Source organism: Aspergillus ambiguus (assembly GCF_047715705.1).
Source record: "Aspergillus ambiguus strain CBS 117.58 unplaced genomic scaffold BDV59scaffold_1, whole genome shotgun sequence".
Classification (NCBI taxonomy): domain Eukaryota; kingdom Fungi; phylum Ascomycota; class Eurotiomycetes; order Eurotiales; family Aspergillaceae; genus Aspergillus; species Aspergillus ambiguus.
In genome coordinates, this window is record NW_027395514.1 from 1,701,782 (window position 1) to 1,715,739 (window position 13,958).

The following is a 13,958-nucleotide window of genomic DNA, read 5'->3' on the forward strand; positions in this document are numbered from 1 at the left end:
GGGGGAATCCCGGGGGGTCTCGGGAGTCCTCCGGGCGTTGAATGCAGCCTGGAGCGTACGCCGTATAGCGCTAGTATTAGCGGGCCATTCTTACCTCCAGCTGATCTGCATTGTCGGCTATACGAGGCCGTGGGAGTTCTGCATGTCCGGATATCCTCCTTCATCTCGTTTGACTCCATACATGACCTCATGATCCAGATCCAGACTCGCCCATCGCTCCTCCGGCTGGCTTATACGAGTCATACCCCGTCATACCCCGGATCCAACCCCGTGGGGAACCCCATGGGATCCAGATAAGACTCGATACGGGGCACGGAATAACCCCAACTTCTCCGCACTGTCACTAGTACAGGAACAAATCCTGCATACGCCTGCATATAAATCCTCCCCGACAGACGGATCGTCCGCCTGCATGTTCCCGTCTCCTTAATTGCCGGACAGGATCTCCTTGAGGCAGAATTTTCTGCCCTTGCTTCTGCTTCTGCTTTCAATCGGCAGAATACTGTGGGACGACGCCGTCCCACTCTCTCCTTAGCAAATTTGCACTTTTCTCCTCGCTAAGATGGCCTTCGGTATCCTCGAAGACGACAAACTGGAGCATGTGCCCGGCACAGCGCCGTTGAATCAACTCGGCCAGACGGGGGACTATGCCGGCATCGATCCCAGTCTACTCAAACACGACCCAACGGGTCAGATCGTCCTCGTTCCCCAGCCGTCCGACTCCCCAAATGACCCTTACAACTGGCCCCGGTGGAAGAAGGAATTGTTCACTGTCACATACGGCTGGGGATGCGGCTGCGTGGGAGCCGTTGGCCCTCTCCTTGGCGCAGCCTTTGTCCCACTGGCCAAAGAATTCGGCGTGCCGCTCAATACCTTCGTGTCCGGCGTGCAGGGCAGCACAATCGCGGGCGTCGCGTTCGGTAGTCTGATGTGTAACTCGCTAGCCGTCAAGTATGGAAAACGTCCGATCTATCTCATCACCACCATTGGCCTCATGGTTTCGTGCTTCTGGGCCGCCGAAGCAAAGAACTTCGCCTCGCTAGTCGCGGCCCGCGTCGTCTGCGGCATCTGCATGGCCCCATTCGAGGCCCTGGTGCCGGCCTCCATCGCCGACATCTGGTACGTCCACGAGCGTGGTCTCCGCAACGCGGTCTTCAACCTCGGCGTGCTAGGTGGAATCAACCTAGCAACACCCATCGCCGGTGCCGTCATCCAGTACGGCTCCTATCGCATTTGCCTCCACGGCATGGGCGGTGCATTTGCCCTCACCCTCCTCATGGTCTTCTTCTGGATGCCCGAATCCGCCTACACCCGCCGCGACGTCCTGAACATCGACACCGGCGCCGAAGCCATCACCGTCGAAGGCAAGACCCAGCCCGAACACCTCGAATACAACGACCCGGCGCCGCCCGCGGCCGCCGAGGAGCCCATCTCCTGGGCCCGCGAGCTCCTCCCCTACAGCGGCTACGTCAACCATGTCTCCTTCTGGAACACGCTCATCCGCCCGTTCTACTTCTTCTTCGCTTCGCCCATCGTCCTCTGGGCCACCCTGCTCTTCACCACCTGCATCTCATGGCTGGTGCTCATCTCCCTCACCCTGTCACAGATCTTCTCCGCCCCGCCATACAGCTTCTCCGTCGGCGCCGTCGGCGCCACCAACGTCTCGTCATTCGTAGCGTCCCTCATCGGCACGATTGTTGCCGGCCCGCTCGTCGACGGCGTCGCCACCAGACTCGCCAGAATGAACAAGGGAACATATGGTACTTTCGCCATCTCCCACATTAAAAAGCCCTGCTAACTCGCCCGTAGAGCCCGAATTTCGCCTGCCGATCATGCTCACCTACCTCTGCTTCACAGCCACGGGCTTCTTCGCCTGGGGCCAGTCGCTGTATGTCCGCGACAAGTGGCCAGTCCCGGTGATCGTCTGTCTGGGGCTGATCAACCTGGGCGTGCAACTGGGCACAACCGGCGTGGTGACGTATGTCGTGGACTGCCATCGTGAGAAAGCGGGCGAGGCCTTTGCCGCCATGAACTTTGTCAAGAACTGTTTCGCGTGTGGGTTGACCTTCTACTCTAACGGGTGGATTGCGGGCCAAGGCGTGCGCGACTGCTTCTTTACCATTGGTGGTATCACGGTGGGCGTCACCCTGCTGACTATTCCAATGTAAGTGACCGTGCGTCTGTTGATACTGGGCCGGGCTAACGGGTTAGGTATATCTATGGGAAACGCGCGCGCAGCTGGGTCCATCGGCATAATATTGCGGATCGGCTGTAGGTCGTGATGCCTTACTGCGTTGGTGATGGGTCTGAATATTGCTTGGGATATAGTTATAAGAGTGCGCATTAATGGTTGATTTGCTTAATATTAGACGTATGTTTGTCTTGCTTGGGATGTATCCTCGGCAACGTAACTTGTTAGGAACACTAAGGCTCTCAGAACATGGAATGGTGAATGATGATACTATCCCCTAACTGGAGCTCTCTACTAGCTACAATGGCTATTGGTAGGCTCCCAGGGCGCTGCCCAGCGGAGTCAGGTGATTCGCCAGCTCGACATAACTTGTGTATATGGCCGGTTGAGCTTTGGCAAGAATTCACACCACTCGAGCTCCCCGCCTTTCTCTTCATTCAACATCATTCTTGTCCATACCGGAAGAGGTAAGCAGAAGAAATGCGCAGTCTGGAAAACCTGGCATTCAAGTTCGATAGCCTCGGCTACGAGAGCTCTCCCTCTGATGAAGATATCGAGGCCGCCACCCACCCTATTCTAACTACCAAGGGTGACTGGTCTTTCTGGTTTGATCAAATCCAACTGCGCGCACAACACAAGTCGGTATGGGAGTACGTCGACCCCGACAGGCAGGAAGAGCCGCCGGAGAAACCAGAATTCCCCGACTTTGAGAAAGACCTCAAGGCCCTCTTCCCAAATGTCCAGACACGGGAAGACTTGGACAAAGAGCAGCGTAACACATTCTATTCGTTTCGTGATGTGAGGTGGACGGAGTATGAGATTCTCAGTAATAGGTATAGGAGAGCGCAGGAGGGCCTCGCCGTCGTCCTGTTGGATATATCGAGATCAGTAAATCCGCAACATCGCCACTGTCTCATCGGCATCGATTCCCCTCAGGAGGCCCTCCGAAAGCTACGGAAGAATATCTAGAAAGGTGAAGCGCAACATAGACAGGTAGTGGATAACCAATCTGCCTACACCGAGCTCTGACAGCGTCAAGACAGAACAACTGATTTGCTGGGAATACAATACACCTTCCTAATTCCATCTATCTAGCTACATACAATTATTGAAACGTGCTTGCTGCTCAAAATGCGTATATTTCTGATTCAAATAGGTCTATTTCTGGTTTTACTCCAGACCAATGCTGAAACACAGCCAGAATGCCCTTAAGTACAGTCGACATCGAGCAACGACTCGTCAACCTAGACAGTGTTAGCTCATAATTCCGTCCCGTATCCAGAGTAACGTACATTAGTGCAAATAAAGTCGTCTGTTCCACTAGGACTCGTAACGTTGATGTTTGTGACATAAATGTCCGAGCAGACCTATCACCCATTAGCTACGCAGGTACAGCCCTCCCAAGCGTGTACTCACATTAGGACTGGAGCAAACGATGGTCCCAACATTGGGTGCATTTTTCTTCGACGTGGTACCCCACATGTTCTGGATGTGCACATCCGAGATGGTCAGGTTGCTCTGTTCCCTGTTAGCAGCTACATCCCCAACAGTCACGGGGGACATACAGGGTACTGGTTGCACAGCGTCTGGTTCTTCTGTCCATAACACTGCGTCACCTCGATTGCCCAGTCGACATTCTCAATATACATCCGGTCGTAGGTGATGTTGCTGACGGCGCCGAGACCACCGCCGCCCTGCAGATCCTCTGACATCGCCGAGGGGAGACCAGGCCAGACCTTGATGCGCGCCATGTCCTAGACTAGGTTAGCGAACCTCCCCATTACCAGCGGGAGAAACGCACCGAAGCATTGTACATGGAGATGTTGTAGACAAGGATGTTCTTGACGATGTCCACCTCGCCCTTGTACTGGCCCAAAGAACCAACAGAGATACCGTGCGACCCGTTGCAGTGCATGTTCTGCACGAGGATGTCGGTGCTGTTCGGCTTGAACGAGACGCAGTCTTTCCATGCCACCGTTAGCACGTCCTTCCCAACAATTCCAGAAAACATACCATCGCCATTGTTCACCACGGAGTTCTGGATCACGATATTCGACGACCGATACGTATCCCTACAGAATTAGTCCCGTCGCGGCAATCGCAGCAACAACCGGAAGAGCACTCACCATCCATCAGTATTCTTCGCTTCGTTCTCACTGGAACTATACCCGGTGATATCGATCCCGTCGAACAACACATTCGTCGAGTTCGCAACCAACTGGTACCACTGCGGGGAATACCGCAGCTTCAACGGGCCAATCGTGCCGCCATGCAGCCCGATCACCCCGAACAGGATCGGCCGGAGCGTCAACGGCTCCTCCGCGTACAGATCGTACCAGACCTGGCCGTTCCCGTCGAGCGTCCCCCCACCATAAACATTCACGTCCTCGCCCCCGAGCTGGAAGAAGGTCGTCGCGTTCTGGAACGTGTGGCGGAACGAGTTCGCCTGCCAGTAGTCCGTGTCATTGGTGAATTGGATCTTGCCGAGGATTTCTGCTCGTTCTCAGTATTGCCCCTGCCCGGGTCGGGGAGTTACGACTGCACACATACCCAAATCCACATGCCGGAGGAAGGTCATATCCAGGGCGGTCCCGACGGTGTACTCGGTGTCTGCGTCGAAGACCACCTTGCCGCCGTTGTTGCACTTCCGCAGCGCGGACATGATATACGACGAATCGTCGCGGCCGTCGCCGTTGCTGCGTACATGGCAGGTTTTCTTGCGCGGCGGGCTGGATGGCAGAGGCCGGAAGGGGTGCTTGGGTTTGCAGGCGTCATTGCGGGCCCGATTGAATCCTTCTACAGACACACCCAGCGACAGCAGAAGGGTGACTGTCTGGGCGACGGTGTGGAGGAGCTTCATCTGTACGCGGCAATGGAGATCAATTGACCTTGGGATGTGTGAGCCGAGATTGATGGACGATCCCCCGATCTCTGGAACGAACGTCGATCAGCCCGGAGACGGTAGTGTGAATTTATATGCTCGACGGTCCCGAAGCTTCCAGCGTGGAATATATCCGGGGTGTTTCCACTCGAACGGCAAACCCCTGTCGATTCCCTGTCTGCGAGAGGGGAAGCCCACCACGCTGGACGCCATTATCCGGGGCGAACGTGAGTGGAGCGAATTCTGTGGAGGAATGTGTGGCATTGGAGCTATGGAAGAGCCAAAGTTGAGCAAAAGGACTAAATCGTGGTGTTTTGGCCGGCTGGGGACTCTGATAGGAGGAAGAACTATCGTGATGCCAGCCCGAGAATCGCCCGATTGGAAGGAAAATTATGCAGATCGGCGGGTTTCCTAACGGTTTAATATACTCGTCCTGGAGTTCATCTAGAGTTCATCTTGGAGTTGCACGTTGGCCAAAGGACGCGGTCAAGAATCGCCTTCATGACTGACGCTCGCACTATATCCAATATATACAACCATCGACCAACCAGTCTATCAAGCCAGACAGGGGGAAAAAAATGAAAGTGTATGCCATTGAGGGGTTAGTTAGATACGAGAACACCACCCACACGCAATCACCCAGAATCTATTTCTTCTCCACGACAGCTTCAACCTTCGCCGCAGTCGCCTTGGCCGAGTCGACCACCTCGTGCTCCATATCCTTGACAGCCTCCTTCGTCGATCCCTCCACGGAGCGGCGGTAGTTGAGAATGCGGCCGACCTGGACCACACCAACGCATCCGAGGAAGAAGTTCACAGCGGCAAGCCTGGTCATGTCAGCTCGGTCCAGTCCTTGCGAAGACGATAAGGCGCATACAGATAGTTCCGGGGAGTGATGATCATGCACCAACGGGTCCAGATGGCGCCGGTGGCCGTCAGGGCACCGTTCTGGGTCAGGGAGAGCTTTTCAGCAGGACGAGAGAAATCGGAGATACCGGCGATGACCAGACCCCACTGTATACCAACATCAGCTATATCGCTCGGGAGGTGTTGGACGGGTAGTTGGACGGGTAACGGGGCGTATCGGAGGTCGCCGGTGTCCATCATGACCGTCGTTTCCGCACTGTAGGAGTCATAGGGGATCGCGTTCATACCTTCATAACGGGGGCCCTATGCAGATACCGTTAGCTTTTCGATCAACGATACCACTGTAGGAAGAACGCACCAGAAATGCACCGTCTTCACGCCAACCGGGCTGTTCCATAGACGCTGGAAGGTGCTCTGTTGCTCAGCGGCGGGCGCATCGGTGCTCTGGAAGCGACGTCCCTGGGCACCAGGCCGACGGAAGGGAGCAGACGCATTGCGGAAGGCCGCGCGGGCGTTTTGGAAGAAGCGAAGACCGACACGAGAAGACATGATGTGAATGGTAGGATGAAGGGGATGACCGGGAGTGGAGAGGGCGGGGAGTGGTGAGAGGGAACGAGGAATCCCGGGTTCAATCAGAGAGCTCTAATCTATTCCAAGAGACAATTGCACCCGGCGAAGGAGAGAGCAGAGCAGAGTAGACGGAGAGAGATGGCGAGATGCGAGAGAGAGAGAGAGAGAGAGAGCGGAAAGGAAGACCGACGTCGGCGGAGTTGCGGCTCGTTTCCGGCTGAGGTAAGCGGTGTGTGGTGTGACCATCACGCTTGACTCGATTGGTCTCTTGCTCGACCTCGTCTCGTCCTCCGCTTCGACTTCTGCTCCGCCTGTCGCCGTCTGATCTCCTCCACCGTCTCCCTCTGCCCGGCCCAATTCCATCTCCACGACTTCCCCTCGACCGTCGCTGTCTTCGCTCCTCTCTCGCGATCCTCCCCGTCCCGCCATGTCCGGCAAATACGTGTTCTCCCAGGGCCTGAAGGAGCTGCGCTTCCTCTTCTGCCACACTTCCCAGGCCAGCGCTGCGACGAGGTGAGCTCTCCGGTCGAGTCTACATCAGCCATTGGCGCGACGACTGACACCGACGTCCCCAGGTCCTTCCTCCAGCGCGCCTACCCGACCATGAAGAAGCACAACCCGAACACCCCGATCCTCATGCGGGAGGCTGTCGGTACCATCCCCCGGGTGTATGCTCGATACGGTACGAATTCTGCCCGGCCATGATCCCCAGCAGCACTAACAGCCGTGTAGGATTCGGACAGGAGAAGCAAGAGGCTCTGATGGGTACGCCTCCCACCCCTCCCAACCAACATACCCGCTAACCCACCACCGGCAGGTCTCTCGGACGCCCAGATCGAAGAAAAGGTCACCCAGCTGGTGAAGAACTCCTCATAGCGCACTGCTTCCACTCTCCGTCGTATATTTCCGCCGCGTGTTCCAGTTGTCTACCACTGTACCTATAGATGAAATGAAGAAAAATCTTTGCACGGCTTACCAACACCAAAACACAACAAAAACACCCCCTTCTAGTCTATCACTCTGCAGGTCTACCCCCGGCTATCATTCTACAGCGAACTCGTGGCATTCGGCACCTCCCCAAACCGGTACTGCGCCCAGCTCATGCTCCCCTCCTTGAACGTCCACAGCCGCCGGCCGACGTCCTCACCCGCCGCCCCGGCCCCGATATGGATCGGCAGCAGATGGTCGAAGTACGGATGGGCCTGGCGCGCATCCGGCCGCTTCAGCAGCTCCGCCATGGCCTTCTCGCGCTCCCCCGGCGCCGTCGTCACCGCCTCCTTCAGCGCCTCGTCGAAGCTGGCCGTGTACGGCATCGGCGTCGGGTCGCCCCACGTCAACCGCATGTCGCGCAGGTTGTGCACCGCCATCCCCGACACGATGATCAGGATGTTCTCGTCGCGCAGCTGCGACACCGCCCGCCCCAGCCGGTAGTGCTGCACCGGGTCCTCCGTGTCGAAGAGCGACACCTGCACGATCGGCACGTTCAGCGGGTTCGACTCGGGCTCGAATGCTGCCATCATCAGCCTCCCTCTCACCAAACACGAAACCCAACGGGGGAAGAAAGGAGACGAGCAACGGCCACCTACCGCACTTGAAACTAGCCCACACGCCGTGGTCCAGCCCTCTCTTCACGCCCTCGGCGTTGATGCCCGCCGCTCGCAGCAGCCCAATCACCTGGTTCGCGAGGTCGCGGCTCCCCACGTTGGGGTACTTCTCCTTGTAGTAGTGGCCCGGGAAGCCGTAGAAACTAGACAGGCAAGCCACCGCCGTCAGCAACACCACGCCAGACCCCGTTACCGGTCCAAGAACCTACTCGTAGATCAAATCCGTAATCTCCGCGTGGTTCACGTGGATCGTGTCGCGGCCCGCCTGCCAATGCGCCGAGAACACCACCACCGCGCGCGGCTTCACCTTGCCCGTGATCTCGCGGCCGATCTGGCCCAGCTTGTGGTAGGCCGGGTGGTCGTGGTCGTACATGACACTGGGCTGGGGCCGTGTGGTCTGTCAGTACGCGGTCTGGCGAGTGGGAGGGAGGGAATCCCGGTCTGCACTTACGCCTCCATGGCTGAGGAAGTATACCGGCGTCCGCATGGTATCCGTCACCGGTGCGATCTTCTTGTTTGGTGCGGCGGGTTGGGAGAACTGGCGTGCAGCGGACGACACGGCGGCAGGTGGCGATCGCACGACAGAGGCGGACGATCCGAATATCCGTCTGAGCCCGAACAGATTGGCGTCGGTGTTGATGTATCCCACTACTAGGGCGATTGCGATTGCAGCGAGTGCGGCGAGTAGCGACAACAGGGGGATCGAGGACGGTTTCTTGTGGTGGGAGTCTGTGACAGGATCGGGAGACATAGGGTGGCGGAAAAGAGGTGAGCCGGTGGTCGACAGTGAGCTCAAGATGGAGATGCAGATGGAGGCCGTGATATAGATTATATATATATACTCTACTCTGTACGGATACTGGCAGAATTGTCAGCATCATCCGATCCGACCGGAAGTGCGGAATCCACCCGCCCCCATCCGATAGAAGACACTTGATCGTCACGTATTATATTATTAAACATAGGTGTGAGCAGAGGAACTATCCAACATGAACATGATACACCCAATCCATCCCAATCCTGTATGAAAAAGAAAATGTACATATGCACGGTTCTCATTAGACGGGGGTATATGCACTACGATCGTCCGGCGTATGGAATATCCGTATCGAAAATCAATCACATTACATCACAAGACAGTCGCCCTCGTTCTGTTTCTGCTGGTTGACGGCTGATCGCGAGAGCCGCGTCTTCTGCATGCGCGCTCCGCCTTTCTTGAGCTCCTCGAGGCGCTCGCGGGCTTTGGGGAATCCCTGGGCTGTCGGGTCGGTCAGTGGATGAACAGAGCGGTCAGGACGGGAAAGAACTCACCAGCGGCCCGCCAGTACCATCGCTTGGCGTCGTCCAGGTTGGCATTGATCCCAATGCCCACCTCGGTGAAGTAGCCCATGGCGTACTCGGCCTTGGCGAGACCAGAGGTGGCCGCCTTCCGAGCCCACAGATACGCTTCGGTGTCGTTCTGTTGCAGGATGCCCTCCGACCCGGTCAGGTACCATCCGCTGAGAGCGAGCTCACTCTGGTGCTCGCCCTGCGCCGCGGCATTGGTGTACCAGATGATACTCTGGCGAGGGTCGACCGGACATCCCATCAGCCCGTACTCGTAGGCGGCACCCAGGTTAAATTGGGAGAATTTGTATCCCAGCTCCGCAGCTTGGTGGAACAGTTGACAGGCATACGCCTCATCCCGGATGATCACGTCGTTCGAGCCCGCATTCGCGTACATGAGTGCAAGCTCATGGAGAGCGTGCGGGTTCTCCACGTCAGCCCGTTCGGCGGCGCGCTTCAACCATGACACGCCTTCGCGGGGGTTCTTCTCCTGGCCCAGGAGCCCCTTGAGCAGGATCATACCCATCTTGTACATGGCCGGGGGGTCTCCCAGCGCCGCAGCGCGCTTGTACCATTGCACCGCCTTGAAGGGGTCCCGCTTCGTCCCACCGCCCTCTTCCGCACCAATCTCACAGCACACTGCAACACGGTAGGCCGATTGCGCGTGGCCGGACTTTGCCGCGGAATGATACAGGTTGAACGCCTCCTTGTTGTCGATCTGCAGCCCCAGCTGTCCTTGGCCGTAGCAGTCAGCGAGATAGAACTGAGCCTCCGCGTACCCACCAGAGGCCAGCTTCTTGACGATCTTGTATGCGTCCATCACATATTTCTCCCGAGCCTTGGTCTTGGTCTTGGTGTCCATATGGGTGTTCTCGACCAAAACGACCGAGGCCTCGACGAGCTTCTTCGCCAGCGTTAGGTGGAGTTTCTGGTCAGAGGGTCGACCCTTTGCTGTCTGTTGGAGGCGCTGAAGTTCTTCATGCGTTACGGGCGGGGGGAGCGCCGGCGCCTCGGCAGCCGGCGGGGCAGCCGGCTGGGGAGCCGGAGTGCTGTTATATTGACGGACGGGGGCCGGTTTGCTGCTTTGGTCATGACCCGGGCGGAATGGCACCGGGTGGTGCGGCAACGCGTCGGGGTTCTGGGGATCCATCGCTTCGTTCTCGTTCACCGGCTGGTTGGAGCGATACGGCCGAGGGGGGCCATAGCTACCCATTGTAGCTGAGCGACTTCCCTGTCGTTGTGGATACTGCGCCTGGGGATCCTCATACCCGTTACCTCCCATGCCATAGGGCCCACCCCCCGAGTTCCCTTGTGTCGGGAGATCGAACTGGAAACCGGCATCTTCGAATTGATTGGGCGCACTCCCCGGCTTCATGTTAGGCTGAGACTTGGAGTGGGGGATGTCCGACTGCGGATTGAATGCCGCGTATTTGCCCCCCGAGGGAGTCGAATCCACAGGAGTCTTCTGTTTCGGCGTCTCTAGCCCCGGAAGGCTTTCATCAATCGGGGTCCCTTTGGAATCCGGCATGGCATCGAAGTTGGGCATGTCGGCTTCGTCAGTGGGAGCGGAGTTGTAATAGCTATCCAGGAGATCTTCGGTGTCGTTGTGGTCCTCGGGCGGATGGGCAGGATCATGGTATCCGGGGTACATGGGGCCGTCCATGCCAGAGGTGACCGGCATTGTCGCGCTACGGTTCATATGCGGTCCCGGAGGCGGTGGAGCACTGGGCTCGGTATATGAGCGATCGTACCCCGAAGGGCCTGCCGGGGGGCGTCCAGCACTCGTGGAACGCGTAGGATGAGGGCCATATCCTCGTCCACGGGCGTCCATGCCCGGCGGGACGGGTCGCCGACTGTTGGACGTGTGAGGTCGCGGAGGGCCATTCAAATCCATCCGCGCCATGCCGCCCTCGATCCCCCGGGATCGACTACTCGACTCTTTTGACGGAAACATCGGGAACGGGTTATCCCAGGGCATCCTGTCCGGATCAGAAGGGGGTCCGCGGGGAGCTGCGACTGGTCAGTTCTGTTGACCAAGATACCCAGGGGTACTCTCCATCCACGCACCTGGTCTCATGCGGTCCGGCCGGGGCGGGGCTCTACGGTCGCGACGGCCATCGTAACCATTGGGGGGTGGAGGCCGTCCACTATATGCGTAGCTACGGTCGGGGTTCGGGTCCACTGGGGGGTAAGCACCTCGAGGAGGTCTAGGCGCCCCGCGCGGCGGACCATACGACCTGGGAACGGAGGGGTCACCAGGGTAGCCATACCCTTGGGGGTCGGCATATTGATAGTCATAACCCTGGTCGTAGTATCCCGGATCGTAGTAACCGTCCTGAGGGGGGCCCCGTGCAGGGGGCGCACGGGGCCCGTAGTTCCTCATGGGAGGAGGTCGCTGGCCTGGGCGCTGCGGGTATGCCATGTCGGGGGGGAAAATGCGGAATCGTTCAGTCGGCCGGAACCAGGATCTCACAGGAAGATGTTGTCACACGTCACAAGCACTGGTTATAAACAAACTGGGGTCAGACGAAATGCACAAGGCTGGAGGGGCGAGGCAGATCGGGCACATGCCGGACGGAGAGCTTACTGGAAACTAGAACGCGCAAAGAATGACAGGAAACTCAAACCATAGATCGATGTGAAGGGATGACAGGAGGACGTCCGCGTCTAGAACGATACCCTGAAGCATCTAGCCCAGCAGTCAGTGGAAGGACAGTCGGCGGAATTGGCGCAAGACCGAGGCGCGATCGGACCCGGCGCCGGGACACTGACCGATCAAAGAAAGGGCACGAGGACAGTAAGTCAGCCACTCCGAAGGAATGAAGGAGTGGAGAGAGGAGAGTTGGGGAGAGATGGTGAGGGTGATGGAAGGGAGTTGGAGAGAAGACAGAGAGAGAGCGAGAGAGGAGAGAGAGGAAGAAGAGGAAGTGGTATTAATAAAATGCGACTGACATCGATCCATGTTTGGTCAGGGCCCAAAGAGGGAACCGCCGGTACCTGACGGCCTCCACCAATGAGGGGCCCCGGGAGGGCTTAGGTAAGAGGTCCTGCCCTCGCCCTTTTCGGGCTGAATATTTTGATTCTTTTCATTCTTTGTATCGTCTTCATTGAATTCCGGCTTGAATTCCCCCCCGGAGTGGGTGCAGATGCGTCGAGGGATTCATGGTGCTGGTGACCCACTGCGTCCCGCTGCAATTTTTAATATCAGACCCTTTGCCTTACTTGTTCATTAAATCTAATCGGGCCCTCTGAAGGACCTGGGTACTATACTGCGTACTCCGGCCAGGACCTAGTAGCATCTTCAACGTATTAGTGCTTCATATGGAGTGCCTTGAAGACCTACATACGTAGTACACATAAGAGTCACATTCTACTCAGCATACCATCCAGATAGTCCGACCAGGTCTCGTCCAAGGGTCCCAGGGTCTCCAAATATGACACCGGGTATGGACGTGTTACACTCTATACTACATACTCCTAAACCGCCTACAGCGTCGGTCTCACATCCTCGACAATGGATTCATCCTCGACTCCGTCCCCAACTCTGTTGGTCCTCCCCAACGTCGCAAAAGACTAAAGTCCCGCGCCATGTCAATCTGTATCTCCCGGGCAGCGTAATCTCCGTTGAAACGCAAGGGTGGATTTCGGGTGTCCCTCTCATTGGCCTGCTGCAATGCATCCAGCTGTGTCTTTTGAAACCCCTCCGTCGGGAAATTGCTGGGATCGTGTCGACTCAATCCATTCAGCGCGGCTATCAGAACTCCCAGTCATGCACTCAATTCATTCATAGACTGGTACACTCCAGGCGCCGCACACGACGCCGGACAACACAACCAACCACCTGCCCATTCCCTCTCGGCTCGCTCTATCAGCGACTTCGACCGGTCAGACTGGCATGTGCCGTATCGTTTGGGCACATATTGAACCTACGAAATGTGGACCGCCCCTTGCAACGGGAATGTTCAGGCCTTGAAATGAGTGGTGCACATGGAATGGAATCCAACCACGAGAATGAGACCCGAGACCAGAGCAATGGACCACACAACCAGTTGTACACTAACATTCCGCTCGTCCTCTTCCGAGTCTTCCATGACGCCTTGATTGGAACTTTTTCTGCTATCGGCCCTCGGGAGATCCAGAGGGGACGAGGCGGTTATCTTTGCGCTTCGGGTAAATGATGATCATCCCCCCACTACTCGAACAGGACATCCACCACTGGCTCGCCCTGCAAGAACCATTCGCAGGAGTCCAAAGGAAAACCAAAAACAAACTTCCCTCCTCGGCACCATTCTGCAGCAATTCCACGGCCGGAGACCCGGGCTCCCCGTCTGAGGCATGTCTAAGACACCAGAACATGGCAGACCAGGAACAATCCAGTGACAGTCAAGTATGGGGTCGTTTTAGTTTTAGCGTGGAGTTTGGTCTGGGAGGACCCAGCGCTAAGGAACTGACTATTAAAACTATGTCTTACGCTGGCCGTTGATTACTGCGCCTGTGGCGGTGGCTGGCCCGCCGGCCA

At 57.2% G+C, this 13,958-nt stretch overlaps 7 protein-coding genes across 7 annotated transcripts; 3 read left to right on the top strand and 4 right to left on the bottom strand.

The window, feature by feature from the left end:
- Positions 1 to 562: 562 nt before the first annotated feature.
- Positions 563 to 2,275, top strand: BDV59DRAFT_206979 (major facilitator superfamily domain-containing protein; the record flags this gene model as incomplete). The annotated part of the gene is made up of 3 exons (XM_073694906.1): positions 563 to 1,760; positions 1,810 to 2,164; positions 2,212 to 2,275. The coding sequence occupies 3 exons, from the start codon at positions 563 to 565 to the stop codon at positions 2,273 to 2,275; spliced, it is 1,617 nt and encodes a 538-aa protein (XP_073553483.1).
- Positions 2,276 to 2,671: 396 nt separating this feature from the next.
- Positions 2,672 to 3,160, top strand: BDV59DRAFT_197600 (uncharacterized protein; the record flags this gene model as incomplete). The annotated part of the gene is made up of 1 exon (XM_073692965.1): positions 2,672 to 3,160. One exon carries the CDS (start codon positions 2,672 to 2,674, stop codon positions 3,158 to 3,160), a length of 489 nt encoding a protein of 162 aa, XP_073553484.1.
- A 186-nt stretch (positions 3,161 to 3,346) lies between these two features.
- Positions 3,347 to 5,218, bottom strand: BDV59DRAFT_9275 (putative extracellular exo-polygalacturonase). Its single transcript, XM_073697348.1, has 8 exons — positions 4,742 to 5,218; positions 4,318 to 4,684; positions 4,205 to 4,263; positions 3,993 to 4,153; positions 3,757 to 3,945; positions 3,608 to 3,709; positions 3,484 to 3,558; positions 3,347 to 3,435 (listed from the first exon to the last, which is right to left on the bottom strand). Exons 1-8 carry the CDS (start codon positions 5,049 to 5,051, stop codon positions 3,400 to 3,402), a joined length of 1,299 nt encoding a protein of 432 aa, XP_073553485.1. The 5' UTR covers positions 5,052 to 5,218; the 3' UTR covers positions 3,347 to 3,399.
- Positions 5,219 to 5,430: 212 nt separating this feature from the next.
- Positions 5,431 to 6,719, bottom strand: BDV59DRAFT_167403 (mitochondrial pyruvate carrier family protein). Its single transcript, XM_073687895.1, has 4 exons — positions 6,298 to 6,719; positions 6,227 to 6,242; positions 5,950 to 6,086; positions 5,431 to 5,899 (listed from the first exon to the last, which is right to left on the bottom strand). Exons 1-4 carry the CDS (start codon positions 6,486 to 6,488, stop codon positions 5,719 to 5,721), a joined length of 525 nt encoding a protein of 174 aa, XP_073553486.1. The 5' UTR covers positions 6,489 to 6,719; the 3' UTR covers positions 5,431 to 5,718.
- A 217-nt stretch (positions 6,720 to 6,936) lies between these two features.
- Positions 6,937 to 7,385, top strand: BDV59DRAFT_197603 (L51/S25/CI-B8 domain-containing protein; the record flags this gene model as incomplete). Its single annotated transcript, XM_073692966.1, has 4 exons — positions 6,937 to 7,022; positions 7,085 to 7,191; positions 7,242 to 7,274; positions 7,327 to 7,385. 4 exons carry the CDS (start codon positions 6,937 to 6,939, stop codon positions 7,383 to 7,385), a joined length of 285 nt encoding a protein of 94 aa, XP_073553487.1.
- On the bottom strand, positions 7,254 to 8,914 carry BDV59DRAFT_167410 (DODA-type extradiol aromatic ring-opening family dioxygenase). The gene is made up of 4 exons (XM_073687896.1): positions 8,565 to 8,914; positions 8,323 to 8,495; positions 8,096 to 8,256; positions 7,254 to 8,019 (listed from the first exon to the last, which is right to left on the bottom strand). Exons 1-4 carry the CDS (start codon positions 8,862 to 8,864, stop codon positions 7,556 to 7,558), a joined length of 1,098 nt encoding a protein of 365 aa, XP_073553488.1. The 5' UTR covers positions 8,865 to 8,914; the 3' UTR covers positions 7,254 to 7,555.
- An 88-nt stretch (positions 8,915 to 9,002) lies between these two features.
- BDV59DRAFT_9278 (putative chitin synthase activator (Chs3)) lies at positions 9,003 to 12,094 on the bottom strand. Its single transcript, XM_073697349.1, has 4 exons — positions 12,027 to 12,094; positions 11,507 to 11,940; positions 9,425 to 11,449; positions 9,003 to 9,371 (listed from the first exon to the last, which is right to left on the bottom strand). Exons 2-4 carry the CDS (start codon positions 11,859 to 11,861, stop codon positions 9,238 to 9,240), a joined length of 2,514 nt encoding a protein of 837 aa, XP_073553489.1. The 5' UTR covers positions 11,862 to 11,940; positions 12,027 to 12,094; the 3' UTR covers positions 9,003 to 9,237.
- Between the last annotated feature and the right edge of the window lie 1,864 nt (positions 12,095 to 13,958).

Excerpts from the sequence above, each read along its gene's own strand:
- BDV59DRAFT_9278 (XM_073697349.1), bottom strand. The coding sequence starts at position 11,861 with ATGGCATACCCGCAGCGCCCAGGCCAGCGACCTCCTCCCATGAGGAAC. Across the intron at positions 11,450-11,506 it reads GCCGGACCGCATGAGACCAG|CTCCCCGCGGACCCCCTTCT; the intron begins GTGCGTGGATGG and ends GACCAGTCGCAG. Across the intron at positions 9,372-9,424 it reads ATGGTACTGGCGGGCCGCTG|CCCAGGGATTCCCCAAAGCC; the intron begins GTGAGTTCTTTC and ends CCGACCCGACAG.
- BDV59DRAFT_167403 (XM_073687895.1), bottom strand. The coding sequence starts at position 6,488 with ATGTCTTCTCGTGTCGGTCTTCGCTTCTTCCAAAACGCCCGCGCGGCC. Across the intron at positions 5,900-5,949 it reads ATCACTCCCCGGAACTATCT|GCTTGCCGCTGTGAACTTCT; the intron begins GTATGCGCCTTA and ends TGACATGACCAG.
- BDV59DRAFT_167410 (XM_073687896.1), bottom strand. The coding sequence starts at position 8,864 with ATGTCTCCCGATCCTGTCACAGACTCCCACCACAAGAAACCGTCCTCG. Across the intron at positions 8,496-8,564 it reads ACTTCCTCAGCCATGGAGGC|CCCAGTGTCATGTACGACCA; the intron begins GTAAGTGCAGAC and ends ACACGGCCCCAG. Across the intron at positions 8,257-8,322 it reads ATTACGGATTTGATCTACGA|TTTCTACGGCTTCCCGGGCC; the intron begins GTAGGTTCTTGG and ends TTGCCTGTCTAG.
- BDV59DRAFT_9275 (XM_073697348.1), bottom strand. The coding sequence starts at position 5,051 with ATGAAGCTCCTCCACACCGTCGCCCAGACAGTCACCCTTCTGCTGTCG. Across the intron at positions 4,154-4,204 it reads CGTGGTGAACAATGGCGATG|ACTGCGTCTCGTTCAAGCCG; the intron begins GTATGTTTTCTG and ends TGGCATGGAAAG. Across the intron at positions 3,710-3,756 it reads CGCTGTGCAACCAGTACCCT|AGCAACCTGACCATCTCGGA; the intron begins GTATGTCCCCCG and ends AACAGGGAACAG.